The 19659-nt window shown below is 41.6% G+C and overlaps 2 protein-coding genes across 6 annotated transcripts in view; both read left to right on the top strand.

Annotated features, from left to right (window-relative positions):
* mxra8b (matrix-remodelling associated 8b) lies at window positions 1–11001 on the top strand. Of its 2 annotated transcripts, XM_042098568.1 has the most exons (10): window positions 2–209; window positions 2902–2931; window positions 3563–3865; window positions 4358–4459; window positions 4825–5355; window positions 7921–8079; window positions 8537–8567; window positions 8868–8938; window positions 9152–9229; window positions 9449–11001. In XM_042098568.1, the coding sequence occupies exons 1-10, from the start codon at window positions 194–196 to the stop codon at window positions 9472–9474; spliced, it is 1347 nt and encodes a 448-aa protein (XP_041954502.1). In that variant the 5' UTR covers window positions 2–193; the 3' UTR covers window positions 9475–11001. The 2 variants fall into 2 exon arrangements, with proteins under 2 accessions (XP_041954503.1, XP_041954502.1); XM_042098569.1 differs by lacking the exon at window positions 9152–9229 and having other exon boundaries at window positions 1–209.
* Window positions 11002–12672: 1671 nt separating this feature from the next.
* Window positions 12673–19659, top strand: part of dvl1a (dishevelled segment polarity protein 1a) — a 40973-nt gene continuing 33986 nt past the window's right edge. For all 4 annotated transcript variants that reach the window (XR_006032927.1, XR_006032926.1, XR_006032925.1 and 1 more), the window contains exon 1: window positions 12673–13092. Coding sequence is in view for 1 of the 4 variants with exons in the window: in XM_042098566.1 (XP_041954500.1) it covers window positions 12923–13092 (170 nt within the window). In the remaining 3 variants the exon portion in view is untranslated. The remainder of the gene's footprint in view (window positions 13093–19659) is intronic.

Below are 19659 nucleotides of genomic sequence, written 5' to 3'. Positions count from 1 at the left end.
AGGGGCATAGAGCGCTTCTAACAGACCGACCCAGACAATGACTTTGTTGTTGCAGGTCGACAAACTTTTCCAGGTGATGCGTGCCATCCAGCGACGGCTGCGACAGTAGACTACCGCAAAGCGCATCAGTACCATCCCGGGGTAGACTTTTATAAGACAGTTTTAGAGAGGGAAACAAGGATTTAATCCAACCATGTTCTTCTTATTAAGTAAGTAGTCTAAATATTGTTTTATTTTATATGTTAATTTCAGTGTTTTTCTGGAAATATTGTGTTTTCTTTTAATTCCGTTTTTACGTCTAATAGTTTGTTTAAACCCATGTCTGATTTGCCATTGTTGCATTCTTTGCCATGTTAAAGAATGGAAACTTGTTTATAGAGCAAATAAACAGGAAACAGTGCTCTGACCCAAATATCCACATAGTCAGACTTTCAAGTCATTGAAATTGAACTAATGTAATGTTCAAAATGAACAATCACATTTTATTTTAATTGTATTTATACTGTTTGAGTATTTGTACACATTCAGTTGTGAATGTTATTGGATCAAAGAATGTCTTTGTTGATCTGGGAAGAAAGAAAGGAATGTTATCCCACTACTATCATTAGGACTAAGTTATCCTTAGTCCTAGTTTTTCTTTCTCTTCTTTTTTCTTTTTTTTCTCAAGGTGGTATGAGTAAGTCGGTCGATTCAATTGTTGTGAGTTCTATTCCAATGTGTTTTGCATTATAGGTAGTCACTGTGGGATGCTTATGGAAGTGTTGTTTTGCTGAGTTAGCACTAGCCCTCGAGCTTAGTCATTATAGGCTACACTTTAATCACCAGTCTCTGACCATGTATTACTCAGTATGACTAAACGTGTACTGGGTCACTCATTTGGCCTTGATGCATAACAGAGCTGGCTGCACAGAGAAAAAAAGAAAGTGAATGTCCTCAATCTGTGTAAGGTAAATGTATGAGGAGGTTTTTATTTGAGTCAGGAAGTGCAGAGAGTCCACAGCCCTGGCATGTTTGGAGAGGGAACAGACACAAGCCAGAGTTTCTCTTGCCTTAGCCTGTGTGTCAATAATACCTGGGACCATGACCTCATTAGTAAGAGCCTCTTCTGGTGGGTTTTATGTATTAAACGGTGGACAAGTCATCATAGGACTACAGCAGTCACATTAGGGGTCTTCTCATCGATAAAGAATATTATGTACAATGCTTTTGAGTCTGTTTTACTTTTTTTTCCCAAAGTTTGTTTTTGCATGCAGTTTCATGCAGCTTTCATATCCATAGATTGCCCTTGGAAAAATGCAGTGTCTAATGTTTTAAAGGTGTACCCTTGTTTTTGAGTGATTTGGGTAATGGTAGTTATTAAGTCCCAGAGGTGTTGTTAAGTCTTTAGCAAGCCTCTAGTCTGTTCAATTGGCCACTGTCTGGATAGGAAATACTGAAAGAAAATTACAGGGTTTGGTGATGTCCCCCCCACCCCCCAACTTTCTTTGGAAAAGCAGTGGAACCAGTGAAATCTTACAGACTGCTGTATGAAATGCAGGAAGTGGACAGCGTTCATGAGTCGTTTTAATAGCTCACATTAGCAGGCTTTGATATGAAATATCTAGTTGGCAGTGTCTATGCAGGGAGGATGGCTTTGGACAATCTGGCCTCGTAAAAAAAGTAAAGTGGCAAGGGCTGAGATCGCATGTTACACAGCAGTTTTGGTATGTTCAGCCCTCGTCATCTGATCACCAAACCATCTGGCCTGGCCATCCACGGTCCTTCGCTTTGGCTCTCTGCTGTGGATCCGATGCGCTGTCACTGGAGATTTTATAGACTGACCACTCGATTGTTCACATGTGTGTTTGATTCCAGTACACCGCAAGATTCCTTGTCCCTGGAGTCATTTTAAACAGTAGATGTTTACCTCAGTGTGAGAGCATGAAGCCACCTTGTATCATTTTATTGTTTGCATTGTTTTGCCAAGAATGATGGACCTCATTTAAGCACGCTCTGGGAATCTATGCCCCCAGGTAAAACAGATGATTCAACATGAGTGGTGCTACTTGGAACTGTGAATGCTGACAGTGTTTCTGCTGTCTGGATTATGGATTTAACAGAATTCAGGCCTGGGATGAAGGAAGACTCTATTTTTTTGTGTGTTCATAACTGATGAAATGTGAACTAGACTAGGTTTGATGGCATCAAACCAACAAATATTATGAAGTAAAAAGCATATTCTTTGACTATTTGTGGAGCTTTACATGGTAATTACTTATCTGGTTGTCACTTTAACTCTGTTGTACTTAACACCACCATCCCCAGGTTATCTTGTATTATAGAGGTATTTATCGTGTCTCTAATGTCTACTTTTGCACGGTGGCCTAGATACTGTATCAGTCCTCATTTGTAAGTTGCTTGGGATAAATGAATAAATAAATACATGTAAATCAAAATATGGTCCTCTTCGTCTGAGCCCAGATCAGCTCTCCTTCACTGCAGTAAAAAAACATTCAAGTTATACAAGCAAACTCTGGTTTTCTTGTTGTTTGCCCAGAAGCCGTGAATGAGGCATTGCTTAGTCAACATCCAGGCTAGGAATAGTTCACACAGATGGTCACTGAAAATAGGCAGTGGGAGGAATGGATAGACATGGATGCGTTTCATTGCTCAGAACACACATGTGTGAATTACAAAGCTAAAGTTAAATGTTGTCTATTGCTCTCTTCTTTTGTCAATGAAACTGTTTGTTACAGTCCAAAAGATTAAGTTGTCTAGACTAAGTTACAGACTAACATTTGAAAGAAATGGAGGTCACTGAATACAGTAAGAAAGTTTCCCAGGCCTACAGTAAACTGCTGTTTTATATTTTGCTTCATTCAGCAGTGGTTTTAATTTGTCTTTGTTTTGTTCATATTGCAGTGTTTATTGCTTGCCTGTGGCTGCAGTGTGGTAAGTCTCTTGCCCAACCCTGAACACTTACCCAGGGATCTTACCCTTTTTTGCTTGTTGGGTCCAGTAGTTTTAGTAGGGAAAAAAACATGTTAGGACTTTAAGATGGACTCATTAAATGGCATGATACTATCTAAGGCTTTTCCATTGTGATGGCATGTTGAAACACTTTTCTTAAACACTTGAACTCTTGAAGAACGGTTTTTTTTTCCCCTTCTCAAATTGTACTTAACCTGTTTGATGTGTTTATGACGGTTGTGAATTGCGTGTGTGTGTGGACATGTCTCAGCTTATGTGTCTGTCTGTCTGAGTATGTGTGTGACTGTTTCTCCTTGTTGGCTTGTTTATCTGTAACAGTTTGCATGTGTGTATATATATTTGAGTGAGCGTGCAATCTGTATGTTGCTAAGTATCTGTGCTGTGTGTGTGTGTGTTTGTGTGTGTGTGTGTGTGTGTGTGTGTGTGTGTGTGTGTGTGTGTGTGCAAATCACATATAAATTACAGACACAAATATATATATATATATATATACAGTATATAGTATACAGTGTATATATATATATATATATATATATATATATATATATATATATACAACACATCTGTAACATGTTGTGTGTTTCTGTCTCAGTACTCGCCCAGACCAGAACCCAGAGCATGGTGGTGGAAGCTCGTAACATCACGCTCCCAGCAGGCTCCAACGCCTTGCTGCCGTGTCACAACCAACGCATCGTTTGGCGGCAGGATCGTCTGCGGGACCGGCAGCGTGTGGTGCACTGGGACGTGTATCGCAGCCGCCCACACGAGGGGGTGGAGCGCGTGCTGGACCTCTTCCCTGGGGGCAGTGAACGCCTCTACAGCAACTACAACAAGGGCCGCATCAACATCTCACCCGACGCGTTCATTGATGGCAACTTCTCACTCATCATTCAGAGTATGGAAACATTCTCATTTAGTTCCTAGTGATGCACCTTATTACCTATTTACACCCATAGCAATATACAATTTTGACCAACTGGCTTCACACACAGAGAGGATGGATTATTTTCATTGTTTGCGGTTGTACAGTACATGCAGGTCTTTGTTATTTGCTGTAGTGCTTTTAAGGGTTTGTAGAACTCCGGGGTTTGTGAATTATAGTCTAAAATGTCAGACGTGTCCTTGAAGTAGTAGCTTCCTAGATTGTAATGCATTGCCCTTCTGTTGTCAAGGTCATGTGTCCAGTTCCCAGGAACTTGTTAGCGTTCGTAGATACACTAAGCTGTTTTCTGTAAAAGTGACACCTAATGTCCTCTGTTTTTCTAATTAAAAACCATACATCCTCTTCTGCAGCCTGCTGAGCACTGACAGACCACATGTGGTGCACAGGGTAGTGATTTGGCAGGCAGGCCGCATCTGTTAATGTGTTTGTTTTGTGGTTATGTAGATGTAGGGGCGAATGACAGAGGCCTCTACACATGCAATTTGCATCACCACTACTGCAACATTCACCAGGCCCTTCAGATGCAGCTCAATATCACCAAGTCAGGTAAGCTGCAGAAGCCCCCCTCTACGACCTCCCTGACCTCCTAATTAGTGTTTAAATACCATCACTCCTCTCTCCTCATGCATCTTAATCATACTGCCACTGGGACAATAGAGACATTGCAAAGAGTTGCATCATATAATAGAATTTTAAGTTAAGTTAATGATTTATTTACTAAATTCTAAGTATACTGTGATATTCTTCATATTGTGTTTTTTCCATATTAATTTCATTATTTTAGTTTAGATGAAACATTATTGTTTTTCATTTTAATTTCATTATTGTAGTGTAGATAAATAAGTATTGTTTTTTATATTAATTTCATTATTGTAGTTTAGATAAATAAGTATTGTTTTGGTCTTCCATAGCCCATAAGGAGAGGCGTTTTTGGGATGGAGAGAAGTCCGTTTTTGTGGTCCTGGCGGGGAGCACCATAGTTCTGCCATGCATGAACCGCCGGCCGCTGTGGACCGAGGGCAGCCAGGAGGACCAGCAGCAGGTGGTCCACTGGGACTGGCAGCCGCCGGGTGTGCGTCCAGACGGTGCTGAGCGCCTGGTGGACCTGTACGCCTCGGGCGAGGAGCGTAAATACGGGCCGCACTTCCTGCGCGAGAAGATGAACATCACGGCGGACGCCTTCTCGCGTGGCGACTTCTCCCTCCGCATCTCGGACCTGCAGCCGACGGAGAAGGGGCTATATGTCTGCCACCTGCATCACCACTACTGCGGCCTGCACGAGAGGCGCATTTTCCGCCTCATTGTGGGTGCCCCCCTTCTTCAGCAACCCGTCCCCACAAGACCCCGGGAACTCCCGCCAACAGAAGTGCCCGCCAACAATGAACCTACCAAGAAGCTCACTGTTATTGAGCTACCCTTCCTGGAGAATAACGAGGATCCAAGTAAGAGTCTCTGATTTGTTATTATTAGTGTTGAGTGTTTGGTGTCTGCTCAGTGCAGAGACAAGCATGTGGAATAGCCTACTCATGATGCCATCTATCATGGTTTTATTTAGCGTTGTTGGTGATGTAGCTACGGTTACAAATATCAGCTCTATTCTTGGTTTATGTGTGTCTGAAACAAAACTAGCCAGCAATTCAGGTGACATTTCACTTCTTTATTCAATTCTCTATTCAAATTCACTATTTGAAACAAAAAAAAACAGACACAGAAGTAATTTTGTGAAATGTGGACTTCATTGTCCTGTGTTTTCTCACTTCTCTCCTCTGTGCAGTCTCCTAGGGTTGCAGCTGTGGTTATATTTAGATTCTCACTTCAGTCTGTGCACCCTCTCTGTTTCCACAACCCCCACCCACCCATCCCCTAGGAAAAAAAGAACTGCCTTTTAATTTGGGGTAAATGGAGTTGGGGAAAAGAAAAGCCTGTTTGATGATGCGTTTTCTGGGTTAGAGCTTTTATTCCTGGAGACCTTCAGCCAGGGATCTGAATTGCTTTGTCTAAATCCAGACTACCTTCACGGAACCCTTGCATGCAACGGTTCCATGGGCCAATATCCTGCATTTTTCCGCCAGCTGTGTGTGTGTGAAATGTCTGCCCTGTGTAATATGCAGACAATTGAAGCACCAGGATAGGAGTTGTGTTTCAGTGGAGAGGCTTTTCATTCCTCTTCAGTGAAACAATGTCTTCACCAAAATTCCTCAAATAAAATGGAATTCCTCAAAATTGAATTCAAGACGTTTTGCAAGTGAGCGAAAGAGGCAGAGAGAGGGAGAGAGGGAGAGAGGGAAAGGAGGAAAGGAGTGACTGAGACAGAGTTAAAGCATTTAGGGGTACTGATGAAGTGACTTTTTGACTTTAGTCTTCCTGAATTTGGCTGGAGCAGGTTTTATCACCACGAGAAGGAAGTTGGCTCCACATCTGTCCGACATCTGCTCGGCCGCACATGAAAGACACTGCTGGTGTTGCTGGTTTCGATTGGATGGCGACCATTTCACATGCCCCATTTTTTCATTTGAATCTTTTCATTTAAATCAAATCTTCCCAGTTCTGTGCATTCCTTACCAATTGTGTTGCCTCATTTCACCCTCCTCTCTTTGTCCGGCATCAGTCTTTTTTATGCAATTTGCTTGCAGGGCAATCACAACAGTTTACAGTCCTCATCACTGCTGTTTGTTTTGGATGTCCCCCAATAACACTCTACAGTCTACCATGCCAAAGTGAGAGGGTATTCCTGATCTCACAGGTGTTGGTTTATAAAGCTGGGATGAGCTCGACCCATCAGACCTCATTGTGCCAGAAGACTGGGGTTGAATTGAGGGCATCTCACGACGGGATGTGGTAAACAGTCTCCCCAGACAACTCTGACAGGCCTGGCCACAGATTTATGGACCATAGGAGCCACTAACTCTTTTAAAGGGCAAACCCTACTGTGCTTCCTGCCCCTTTTTTCTGTTAAATGTCCCAGATATCGGCTGGACAGCAATAGAGCAACTTGATTTACTTGCAGGGTATAAAAAAGTCCATGATGATGCGGCATGGTGTGTTTCCACAGTGATTTGTTTTACTTGTTTACATTTATTCATTTAGCAGACGCTTTTTTATCCAAAGTGACTTACGTCAGTTATATTACAAGAGTCATTGTCCACAGAGCAACTCTGGGTTAAGAGCCATGCTCAAGGGCACAACGGTGGAAGCTGGGTATTGAACCCACAGGCTACTGCCCAGCTCCTTAACCACTACGCTACCATCGCCCCAGTATTTTCACAGTCTTTGTCAAAACACTGTCATGTCTAATTAAAAGAAGTTGTTATTCCTTTTTTGTCAACATTTTTACTTTAATGAATGGTCATTACAGAGTCCAAACTATGCAGCCAAAGCATTTAAGATATGCAGTGCTAATGCATTCCAGTAGCTCCATATCGCAGCCTGGAGAAATCTGGTCTTGTTTGTGCGAGCGAGTGACTGTGGGGACTGCAAATACAGACTCTCTTCTAGGCTAGGGTAATCTAAACAAATAGAAACGCTTTTACCAGGCTGCCTGACCTAACCACAGACTAAAAACCATGCTCTCCGCTCACTCTGTCCTCTCGCGGTAATGGGTTTTTTTTTCCTTTTTTCTCCTCCAGGAAAAAAAAATAGCTGCTGCATGACATCAAGTCTGGAACTCATTAGAGACCAAAAGCACTCTGACATGTAAACTGCTGTTTTCCTTTCACACTGAGAGAGAGAGAGAGAGAGAGAGAGAGAGAGAGAGAGAGAGAGAGAGAGAGAGAGAGAGAGAGAGAGAGAGGGAGAGGGTGGTGGGATAACAGGGTGTTTTAATTTTTTAAGTTTAATCATGTCAACATAATTTTACTCTCTGTAGTGTCCTCCTGTATGAAGTACAGTTTGTTTATGTTTTACATCTTTTTCATAATGCAATGCTTTTGAACAGCTTGATGTTACTCGGTAGGCCTGGATCGAATGTCCTCTCAAACTGTCTCGCCTCCTGTCAATTTGTTTCTCAGACACAAACATGGTGGAGACGGCGCGTGTTTTCAATGTCATCGTGCCAGAGCCACGCAGTCACTTCCTCAACCAGCTCGGCTACGTCTTGGCCATCTTCCTCCTGCTCACTCTCATCGTCGCCGCGGTGATCCTGCTCACACGGAGCCGCAGGAAGAGAGGTACCACAGGAAACGAACGGGGGAGGGGCAGACACACAGAGCGTCTGTAGATCTGTACAACAGAGACAGGGACGCAGACAAACTGGAGTGCAGAGTGTTTGTAGATCTGTGTTGCAATGTTTGCAAATGCAAACATGACTACAGAGCGGCTGTTTATATTCAGAATGAATGGCTTTTCTGTGGTGCTAATTCAGGTTTTAATGTTCCACATATCTAATAATGTCCTTCAGCTTCTATGAAGGAGACACTTGTCTGCAATTTAATAGGCAAAAAAATGAATCATAAATACTGAAAATTAAATTAGCTTTGCAACACAAATAGTATTCATTACAAAGACAGTTTGCTAATGCAATGGGGTACTTTCTACTCAGAGCCTTCTCTATTCATAGTGCAAACATTATTATAGACTTTTGTGTACTCAGACATTATTGCAAATCTGCCTATGTCTTTATTTCAGAGCTGGAGTATGATGTGCGTAGATCTGAACGGTAAGAACTTGATCATCCTGACTCGTATGCATAACAATTTAGTATTTTGCATATTAGGCACATTACATTTCATATTACATCTACTGTCATAAAAAAGCCCTACATCCATTATTCCTTTATAATAATAGGGTTTCATATAACACAAACGGAGCCATAATTACTCTCACTTTCCAGTCCTATATATGCAGCTTCCACTCTGTACAGATGCAGAAATGAAATGTTTTGCCAAATGAAGAATATTAACAAAACATTCTTAGAGTGTAATGAATATGTAATAATAACCTCTATTTGTTTATGAAGGGGACAGCCGAGGACAGCCATTGAGATGGAACCCACTGGCCTGAAGAACTGCAATCAGGATGACCTCAGGGGTGAGAAACATTTAGTGGGCAGCTTTACTATTTACTGAGGCTTTCTGATGTGTTGTTGCTGTCAGTATGTGTGCTGGTAGCCTTCAGTCTTAGATTTCTTTGGTTCCTCAAACCTATGATTTTGATGTTGCCAAAGTCTATTGAGCTATTTTTCAGCACTGCTAGCCTGAAAACAAATAAACAGCAACAACAAGTTGTGCTTTGTCGTTATAGACTACAAGAACAACATAATGAAGGAGCAGGCAGAGATGTCCTATGCTTCCACTTCAAGAGTCATAGACCTCAATAAAGGTAGAAAAACATCTCTGTTTTTTTAATCATAATTATTTTATCATTTTATAATAAAAATAATGATAATAATAAAATGTTTCACAAACCCAAGATCCCTTTATTATATTGCACAAAAACACAAAATATAATTATATATCTATAGTAGAGAAGACAGAAAATGATTGCCTGTGAAAGTCTTTACTTTATCGTTCCTCTGTTGTTTGTCTTGTCTGTCATTAGAAATGGAGAAGCTGTCATGGAAATGAGGTGCTGCCTAACAGGCTGCTGGCTGGCCCAGAGCGAAAGGACTTGGCGATGAGACAACCAATCGGAGTGCAGGGAGACTCACGAATGAAGCCATAAAGGAGGTGTTGCCATTGTGTCTGCTGTTCAATAAGCTTCATGCTACCAACTTTGCTGTCTTATCTGATACCCTATGTAGTATGTTTATCACTGCTAAAGCTATATATATATCTAGGATATTGTATGCTTTAGGTTGTAGTGCCATACATTGACATTAGTGGTCAAGCTTGCATTAGCCCCTCGACGAGATCGATATCAATACACTGTGTCATTGTTATAATGTTCTTTTTTTATACTGTTACTGTTTTTTTACGTATTCAAAAAGAAATAAAAGGAATGCTGTTGATAATGTACAATGATCAGTGACGTTCTGCCGTTCACGCTGCATTCATATGTTGCACGCGTTTAATGCATTTAATGTAGTCCTGTCCTGACCCTTCGACGATCTTTTAGATTCTAAAGAGAAGGAGCTTTCAAAAGAGAGAGGCATTGTATTTCTCAGGAATTCACTTGCACACCAGAACGCTTGAGTGTGTGCATGTTCTTCTCTCTCGCATTGTTGGGGCGAACAAGCAGAGAGAGTGCTTACATTCCTGTTATTACTGTATGTTCTATCAACTGTTCTATCAACTGTTCTACTATACTTCTGATAGTCAAGTTCAGCTCAGAACTCTGTCTGCAGCCGTTTGCATGAAAATGGGTAGATGAGAACAAATAGTGGTGCTTTGCCCACTGTTTGGGTCTGCTGTTTAAATCCACTAGTGCCACCAACAGGCCATTTTTTTGTGTGTGTTTCAACACATTTTTTTTGTAGCCTAGAATTCAATTCTTGTATTTCCTTTCCAGTACCAGAATGTATGCAAAAGTGTTCACAGTCTTTTATCTTGCATGAGTTCTGCTTCCTCATAATGAGTTGTAAACAGTGGACAAAACTAACACCAACAAGTATCATATTACTGAAGCTGATGATCAGGTGAACTGATCTTTACGTCTTCAATTATTTGGTCAACATAAGTTGTTATTTATTATGATCCAGTTTGATTCAATTATTTTTACCATTTGTATTTGCCGCCTCAAAACTCGTTGGTTGATTATAAACAAATGCAGTTTTTGGCATTACACCCAAAGGCGTGAAAGATGTATTTGCACATGAGTGAACATAATACAATATGGCCTGTACACTGTAAAACAGTGTAGCTATCAGGATGATTATCATGCAATATAATGAATCATATTTTAATCATTTTTATTAGGTTTTCTTCTTTTTTACTATTGTATTTTTCATCTAACCTAAAATACGGTAGGATTGTATCAATTTGATGATCAATTAGGCCAGCATAACACCATGGTAATCTTGACTAGACTTCCTCTGTAGTATTTTGATATAAAAGTTTCAGGTAATTCCTTATATGCTCTGCTCTGTATTTTAATGAATCTTGTCAACATTTGTGCCTCTTGTATGTCTGTGCTGAAATATATCCAGGATCCTACATGTATCAATGAATTTGTTTTGAAATGCAGTACATTTTTAAATCATGAAAGCTGGACAAGGATGCTTTTTACAGAATTCTCTGTTCTAAGACAGAACCTGCAAAGCTTCTACAGAAATGTTTCTACAAATCCAGGGTATTGGTACAAATGTTAAGGTATTGCCAGTAACCATCTCTACCACAGAAAAAATCTTTTTATTACAAGTTCAACAATAGTCCGCTGTCCTCTGTTAATGTCTCCTACTCACTCTTGGGCCCTGGCTTGTGAAAACAGACACATATTTTCCATAATCCCAGCCAGTAAAGTTAACTTAAAATGCCACACGTGGGTCCAGTGGCTTGGGAATGGGTTTATGTTGGCATGTGCTCTCTGAGATAAAAAATGAACTTTAGTATTTAGACCATTGCAATCCAACACCATTTAAACCAATAATTAATCCTGATGCCTTTTTTTTTTCATTCTCACATTGATGAACAATCCTATTAGCGTGAGGTTCAAACCGCCACAAAGACTTCTACAATGACATGGACTGCATTTATATTGTGCTTTTTCTCTCCTTCAAGCACGTGCCTCACTTTCACTTATTCACACACACACACACACACACACACACACACACACACACACACACACACACAATTATGGTGGAGGCTGTCATGCAAAGTGTCACACATGGTGTCAAAATAGCTGGGATGGCTTACCATGAGGCCATTAGAGGTAAAATAAAGACATAAAATAAATTTGTGTTTATATGTCTTATAAATTATAAAAATAAAGATGAAATTGTTTGTTTTACTTGATCACAGATGTATTGTGGGTCAATAGATTTAACTTATTTAAATGTAAAGTAGAGAGATTTATGGCATGATGCTGTTGATGCAGATTTCTTTTATAAACTTACAGGAGCATGTTTCAGATTTGGTGAGAGTGATTACATAAATATGGTGAAACACTTAAAAAAAAAAAAAAGCAACTTCAAAATTTAAAAAAGAACTGGTGTGTATATACACTTTTCAACATGATAATTTCAACAATGATGATTTTATTGTGCTTAAAATCTCATATGGGCTATTCGTTTTCACAGTAGCATCCCCATAAAACATCCCCAGAACTTAACATAGGCTATGTAAAACAAGATAAATTACAAGCATAAAACCAAAGGAGGCATGTTCTGTAGGCCAACAATTTATAATTTTTATAGTCTATAGATCCCGTATAGTAGACAATAGGCCTAGTAATAGCCTACCTACAGGCAATAGAGATTTTAGACTTGAATTTTAGAGATTTATGCACAATATTTAAGGATGACCTGGGGCTGCCTCTGCTGTTGAAAGCATGTAGACCTAACCCTTGGCCTAACCACAGACTGCATCATGTCTGATATCTTCATTGTGCTATAAATTCTCTATAGGCCTAGTTTATAAATCCTCTAAGTCTTTGTCTTATATATTATGTTTATTTCAATTATTGTTTTAATAGCTAGGCCTATTTAATGGGCAAGCTTATTTTGGTTTCAGAATAGATTATTATTATTCGTTATATTACAAATCTAAAATCTATTTCAATACAGACTATGTCGGCCACAAAGCCTGTCACTAGGTGGCAGAACGTCCTTGAGAAACAACTGGAGAACTGGGGAAATATTCTAAACTCAATGTAGCTGGGATGTGAACCGTCCCTTCCTGTTTGACTGCCGACCGAGCCACCGTATTGAGAGGCACAACGAAGCCGCAATAGACTCGACAATGCCTGGGACTGAATATGCTGTCAAAGACAGGATTATTTGTTTTCCGACGTGATCTTGACAATTATACATGTTGACATGTTTGATTTGCGATGTTTACTCGATAGATAGCTAGGCTATATTTTATATTTCGCTGTCACTATCCGTGTTCCTCTGATTGTCCTATTCACATTCTCATGGCGGAGACTAAAATTATATACCATATTGACGAGGAGGAGACTCCTTATTTAGTGAAACTGTCGGTTCCTCCTGAGAAAGTAACGTTGGCGGATTTCAAAAATGTCCTCAACAATCGTCCGGTCAATAGCTACAAATTCTTCTTTAAATCTATGGATCAGGATTTTGGGTAAGTGTAACATTTCACTTTAAATACACCTCGGTGTGTTCCTTTATGCTGCTTGGTAGCCTACACCTTTGTTAATCGCATGATAACCCAAATGACAAAGACATAGCGTTATCCAGATCATGACACCATTTCACCCACAGCATATACAGTGGTTGGCACCTGCTCTATGTTTGCGCATTCTGGCTCGCTTTGCTTTGATTCTTATCAGCCTGTCTCAAACCGTACAGGAAACATATCACGGTTGTGCCAATTGGTCATGCAGGCTACATAAGTAGTTTTCTCTGTTGATTCGGAACATAATTCGTGTTGCACAACCACCCTCGTGAATTCATTAAACATTAGCTACATACTTTACAGATAGGCTAGGTTATCTGTACCACCTAACACCTTTGACAGCACGGGTTAATAAAATGAGACAGAATGTCAAGTCTTTGACAAGCCGAATCGTTATTTCCAAAGTTAAATTGTTGAACTATTTTGTTACATAGACAATAGGCTACATGTGACATTGTAACTATTTAGGTAGCCTAGTAGCCTAACTGTAGACTACCACATATTCTTTTAGTGGTAGCCAGCCTATGATAATAAGCATGCATCTCATGTTGGATACAGTAACTACACAGTCAATTACCGTGTATCTGTAGAGCCGACTGTCATAAATACAGCGAAGCCTATGTGTTGAATCTGTTAAGTTAGGCTACTGTATTGGATTTCTCATGACAAAAGAACGTAGACACACACTGAGACGTGCACACACACACACACACACACACAGAGAGAGAGAGAGAGAAAGAGAGAGGGAGGGAAAGTGTTACACATAAATAGCTGTTAATTGGTGGTGTGACTGTGAACAGCCTCAACACAGCCTCTTCGGGCTGTTAGCAAAACACTCACGATCTGATTATGAACTTGAAGTCTGACGTGTGCAAAGAATCACTTTCACTTCTGTCTCCACCTTTGAGCATTTGCCATTTGTCTAGTGGCGATCTTAGGCCGCATATCAACGGAAATGCCCGGAGTGAATATGGCTGCCCGGGAAACGAGCTCCGCCTCTTGGTACTGAATGCCGAGGACCGTCGGCCCTAGTAGGAGCTGTCAAACGGTGCTGACACTGTCTAATTGAGCACCCTCAAATATTTGTGTCTAGCCTACGTGTTCTCAAAATTCGGTGTATGCCGAAAGTGCTTTATAGAAATAATGTGTTAATTCTAAAAAAGAAAAAAAAAGAAAAATTAGAGGCCTAATTGTTCATTTCGCAATGCCTTGGACAGTCACAGTGGACATACTATCCTAAAAGAGATGCAGTGGACAGTGGACATAATAAAAGAGATGCAGTTAACAGCCAGATGCTGTCAAATTATATCACAGCTTGGTGATTTACAGCAGTGCCAACCTACAAATTTAAATGTAAGTGAAGAAATTGTATGGATGTAATATGTCGGCATCAGTGGCTATTAGACTTGCCATATCAGTCACATAATATTGTTGTCAATTTGTCTTTCAGCGCTGCAATGTCTATCAGGTTTATTGAGGGAATGAGGAGCAGCATGAGCTTGTTGAGGGTCTTTGATGGATATGTTTTGACCTCTACCTCCCTGTAATCGGTCAGGTTGGAGGCTTTGAATAGCTCAGGAGTCAGAGGTCAACTTCTTTGGGGATCACTTGTTAGAGATGTCCCTCGCTTCTGTCTGAGTGCGACAAGTGTAGACACACACAAAGAAGGAAATACAAGCATAGCACAAACAAGTCTCCCTTTTTATCTTTTGGTCTATTTTCATTAAAAATGAAAAGCTTTGAGCTTCGTTTGAAGTTGCAGGAACCGTTTTCTAGCTCTCTCGGCTGTATTGCTGTGTAAAAAAAAATCCATGTGATCTTGTCTTTGAATGAGATCCTTTTAACAAGGAGAGAGTGAGAGAGAGAAGGAGAAAGAAAGAGAGAGATAGAGAGAGAGAGAGGAAGCTCAGCAGCCAGGCACACACTGATACACAAACTCAACAGACTTCACATAATGGCATCCCAACGTGACCTTGAGGGGGAACTGGATTTTCCTGGTATGGTGGCGCTGCTCGGAGCGGCCCCTACAGCTCTTTCCAACACTGCCCACCCTGACACACACACACACACACGCACACACACACACACACACACACACACACAACACACACAAATGGCCACTGAGGTCTGGGCCAGGCCCCAGGTGATAGAGGAACTGATTACGTAAACATGTTTGTTCTTCAAAGTCAGTCAGACCTGGGCTTGGGAAGGTTGCACTGAGGGAGATGAGGCATGTGAATGTGTGTATGTGTATGTGTGTGTGTGTGTGTGTGTGTGTGTGTGTGTGTGTGTGTGTGTGTGTGTGTGTGTGAGTGTGTATGTGTGTGTGTGTGTGTGTGTGTGTGTGTGTGTGTATGTGTGTGTGTGTGTGTGTGTGTGCGCGCGCGTGTGTGTGTGTGTGTGTGTGTGTGTGTATGTGTGTGTGCGTGCGTGTGTGTGCGTGTGTGTGCGTGTGTGTGTGTGTGTGTGTGTGCGTGTGTGTGTGTTGTGCTTGACTGGGTATTTGTTTGGGTACAGAAGATGAGCAGAAAAGACACGTGAGCATGAGCTGTGTTGCCTCATCTGTGTTGTTTCTACTCCAGGCGTCAAGCACAAGCTCTTTCACTGAACGTTAAATATATTTCTATTACTTACATAATAAGCCATTTATCACCGCATACTGTCATAGTCCCTCTGACCTAAATTCTCTGCCTTGGCCTCGTGCACTTTTGGCTACACAGCCTCAAAAAGTCATGGTATTATTGCAGCATTCTTTGTTGTGTTTATTCAAGCTGTTCACTGTGAAAAACGAGTATGATACCACATACCTATGTATTTACATAGTTACTGCTCACAATGGTTCTAACCTTTGCAGGAGCAAATTGCTACACAGTCTGACTAATCGCTTGGCCTCTTGTTGTTTTCCTCTTCCGCTTTCAGGGCGCCATGTGCCTTTATTTCATGGAACGGTGTGTTACTATTCCAGTTCCACTATTTACCCTTTTGCCGTGAGCAGGGTGCTGGGCAAATAGGTATAGCCATTAAGGACAGTTAAAGTCGTACTTACTCCGTGTCTTCTGTGTTGACATGAAACCATGCAGTCTCCTGCTTGTGTTCTCTGTGCGTTTAGTATTGAACTCTTGGACTCCGTGACCAAAGTCCTGCCAGTTCTGCCTGTGGCAGCTCTGTGGTATATTATCCAACCATAAGTAGCACTGCACACTTAGCCCCGGTCATAAATAAACATTGCTAATCCTCTGCTACTACAAACATACGCTATGATCATGTTGTTGCTATATGGCCAGCCACCAGTATCATTTGAAGCAATCTCCTGCAAATCTTATCTCATTATCCAGTGAAATCTTTTAATACCCGGGCAAAGCTTCTAGCTTTAAAAAGTAATTGTAATGTCAGGGCCCTCCCCGAGCACATGTCTCTCTTTAAGTGCTGTGTCACTTGTTGACCTCGAGGTCAGCGTGTCTCTTGTCACAGAGAGAGACTTATGTGGTCTGCATTCAACAGACAAAACAACATGTGTGGATTAAAGGTTTGTGGAGTTTACAGAAAACATCTGGGCAGGACAAGGGCAACATGAGAAAGCATACCGCGCTACTTGGTGCCTGTCTATTATGGAAATTCTATTTGAATACACAGGCTTGGCCAGGACATAATTGTAATCAATTCAATGATAGCCTATTTGTTTAAAACTCAAATGAATTTGCTGGTATTTTATTAGGATAAATGGAAAGTATACAAACAAATACTCCTAACAGGGCTACCATTCTGTTATTATCATTCTTGCCTACTGAGAGCACATTCAGACAGCGCTGCCACAACACAGTTGGAGGCCTGTGCTCTGTTAAGTGTGTCAGGACTCTCCAGTGTCTGACGGACAGCCAGTTTGCTGTTTGGTTGAAGTTGATTATTAGCGAGGAGTAGTGGCAGAGTCTCGTGCACTGTGTGGGTTGGGGTTAGCGTTTAGCATCTAGCTCAGCCTTCCCTGGCCCAGCTGGTGGACCCCGTATCGCAGGAAATCCCAAAAATAGATAAGCAGGAACACCAGGGGAACTGGGCTTGTCATTACAAGGTAGGAACACCCCTATGAAGGGGCCTCTGTTAAGGATTTAAAATAAACTACTCAAGTGCTCCGTTGCACTACACCAACATTTGCAACATTTTCAGGCCAGATGGACTTCATGTAGTACTTATGTATGGATATAGGGTTAGTGTTTTGTAAGCACATGTAGTAACATGTTAATAATGTGTCATAATACTTTCAGTAAGTGTAGCCAGATTAGTTTTTTTGTTTTGTTTGATTCAGATCATTTATGGTTGAGACAAGAACTACACTGTCATAATGCATTTTCCTTTCTTTACATAAACATGTGACGATTACAGTCAAAAGATAGATTAAGTGCTATTATCGCCTTTGTATGAGTGCATAACAACAAGCCAGGAAGCATAAAAAAACAAACCGTAGCAGGTTTTTTTACATAGCAGAGCAATTTATAACCTTTTATTTCTGAGGCTCAGCCCAGCACATACGACTGGCGCTTGCAGACATCTACTGTGTGGTATTTTTGGAGCCTTTTATTTGACACTAAAAGGCATCTTGTGTGGATTATTTTACACATATATACCTCTCACAGTAGCATTGCAACAGAGCTCAGGCATAACATATTCAGTGGCAAGCAAACCCAACAAAGATGCTGCATTCCGATAGCAAATGTCTAAAGTGAAAGTATTTACTTCTAAAAACTGATTTTTATCTCCAATAAATGGAATTTTAAACTGGTTTAGAACATTCCTACACAGTGTTTGTGTTTGCTTGCCTTCACTTGTTTACATATTCCTAATTTGGCAGTTACAGGTCATCCAGCAGTGAAATATTCCTCTGTCAAGAACTGGTGTTGATCCTTGTCCCTTCATGTTGTTGATGCAAAATGTTTTGGCCCTTTCAGTTCCCTCGTACTGCTTGGCCCTCTCTCTCCCTCCCTGTCTCTCTCTCTCTCTCTATTCCTCTCTCTCTCCCTTTCTCTCTCCCTCCCTCCTGTCTTCCTCTCTCTCTCTCTTTCTCTCTCTCTCTCTCTCTCCCGCTGACTCTCTCTCTCCCCCTCCCTCTCGAGGACCCGAGCACTTCCTAGAGTTACACCCCTGCTTCCTGTCCGAGGTTTTGTTTGCTGGAACAGGCCGCAGCCTCCTCCGTGTTTGTCGGCAGCTCCGGCCGCAGTAGCGCGTTACCATCTTCCTCCCATCGGCCCACTCCCACCGACGCCGTCTCCCGGCCCTGCCGGGTCAGCTGACCTAGAAGCGCTGGGAGAGAGTGTTAAGGGAACTGTACTACTCGCACAGGAATATCACAACTTGGAGAGAAAGAGAGAGAGAAGAGAGACGTGTGTGTGTGTGTGTGTGTGTGTGTGTGTGTGTGTGTGTGAGATTTACAAGCTCTTAAGTGCTTCCATTGGTCTGTTTCACTGTCATTTCCTCAGCTTGTGGAAGAATTATGAAACTGTTTTCTTTCACTCTCCCTCTCTCCCTCTTTCTCTCTCTCTTTCAATCTTACTCTCTCACTCCCTCTCTCTCAATCTCCCTCCCTCTCTCTCTCTCTCTCTCTCTCTCTCTCTCTCTCTCTCTCTCTCTTCTCTGTTGGTTTTGCGGTGATGCTCCCGTATCCGTGTCCACAGCTGAGAGTAGTTCGCTGCAGAGACGTCGTGCCATGTGCAGCTCGCCTCGCTCCACCCTGTCCACTGTTCCAGCTCATTTCACCCATTTGTTTTGAAGTCGGAGGCATTAACTTTAAAGAATCGCGCTCATTAGAAAACCCAGATGGTTGACTCTGTCTCCATGGAGGCACTGAAGGGAGTGGAGATTTTGATATCCTGAATGGAGAACTCGCAGTCCTCTGAGTTGTTTGTTCAGGGATATTTGCAGTGTGAGATATGCACTGCTCATGAGCTCCCCGCTACCTTTCAGAGCTCACTGTCTCTGTTTGTGTCACGACACACACACACACACACACACACACACACACACACACACACACACACAGACTCAGACCCAGAGCTCACTGTCTCTGTTTGTGTCATGTCTGGCTGGAGGGCTGGACCATTCATACGCTCTCACTCTCCTCCACAGCCTGTGTCAATCTCACGTCCACGACCCCCCCCCCCCCCTCTCTCTGTCTTGCTCTCTCTCTCTTGCCAAAGCACAAAAACATGGGACATTTTTTAGAAATGACAAATATACAATAATATATAACAGTCTCTCTCTCTCTCTCTCTCTCTCTCTCTCTCTCTCTCTCTCTTTCAAATTCAAAATTCCCTTAGTAGCAGGACTGCTTAGATACAGTTTGCCAAAGCACAAGAACATTGTACGTTTGTTTTGGTTTTTTTCTCTCTGTCTCTCTCCCTCTGTCTTTCTGGCTTTATGGCTAGTAAGTGTTTAGGAGTGTCTTCTGTGAAAGAGCAAAACTTTTCAGATAGCCTCACTGCCATTTCAAGTTTTGATTCCACAAATTAATTTTAGGTCTCTAGT

Source organism: Alosa sapidissima, chromosome 7 (genome assembly GCF_018492685.1).
Source record: "Alosa sapidissima isolate fAloSap1 chromosome 7, fAloSap1.pri, whole genome shotgun sequence".
In the NCBI taxonomy this organism is placed as follows: Eukaryota; Metazoa; Chordata; class Actinopteri; order Clupeiformes; family Clupeidae; genus Alosa; species Alosa sapidissima.
Note: the sequence above shows the minus strand (reverse complement) of the source record. Positions and strands in the feature narration are given on the sequence as shown.

What these genes read in the sequence shown, in the direction of transcription:
- mxra8b (XM_042098568.1), top strand. An exon ending in GATGTGCGTAGATCTGAACG is followed by an intron (nt 8,568 to 8,867) that starts GTAAGAACTTGA and finishes TTGTTTATGAAG; the next exon opens with GGGACAGCCGAGGACAGCCA. An exon ending in AGTCATAGACCTCAATAAAG is followed by an intron (nt 9,230 to 9,448) that starts GTAGAAAAACAT and finishes GTCTGTCATTAG; the next exon opens with AAATGGAGAAGCTGTCATGG.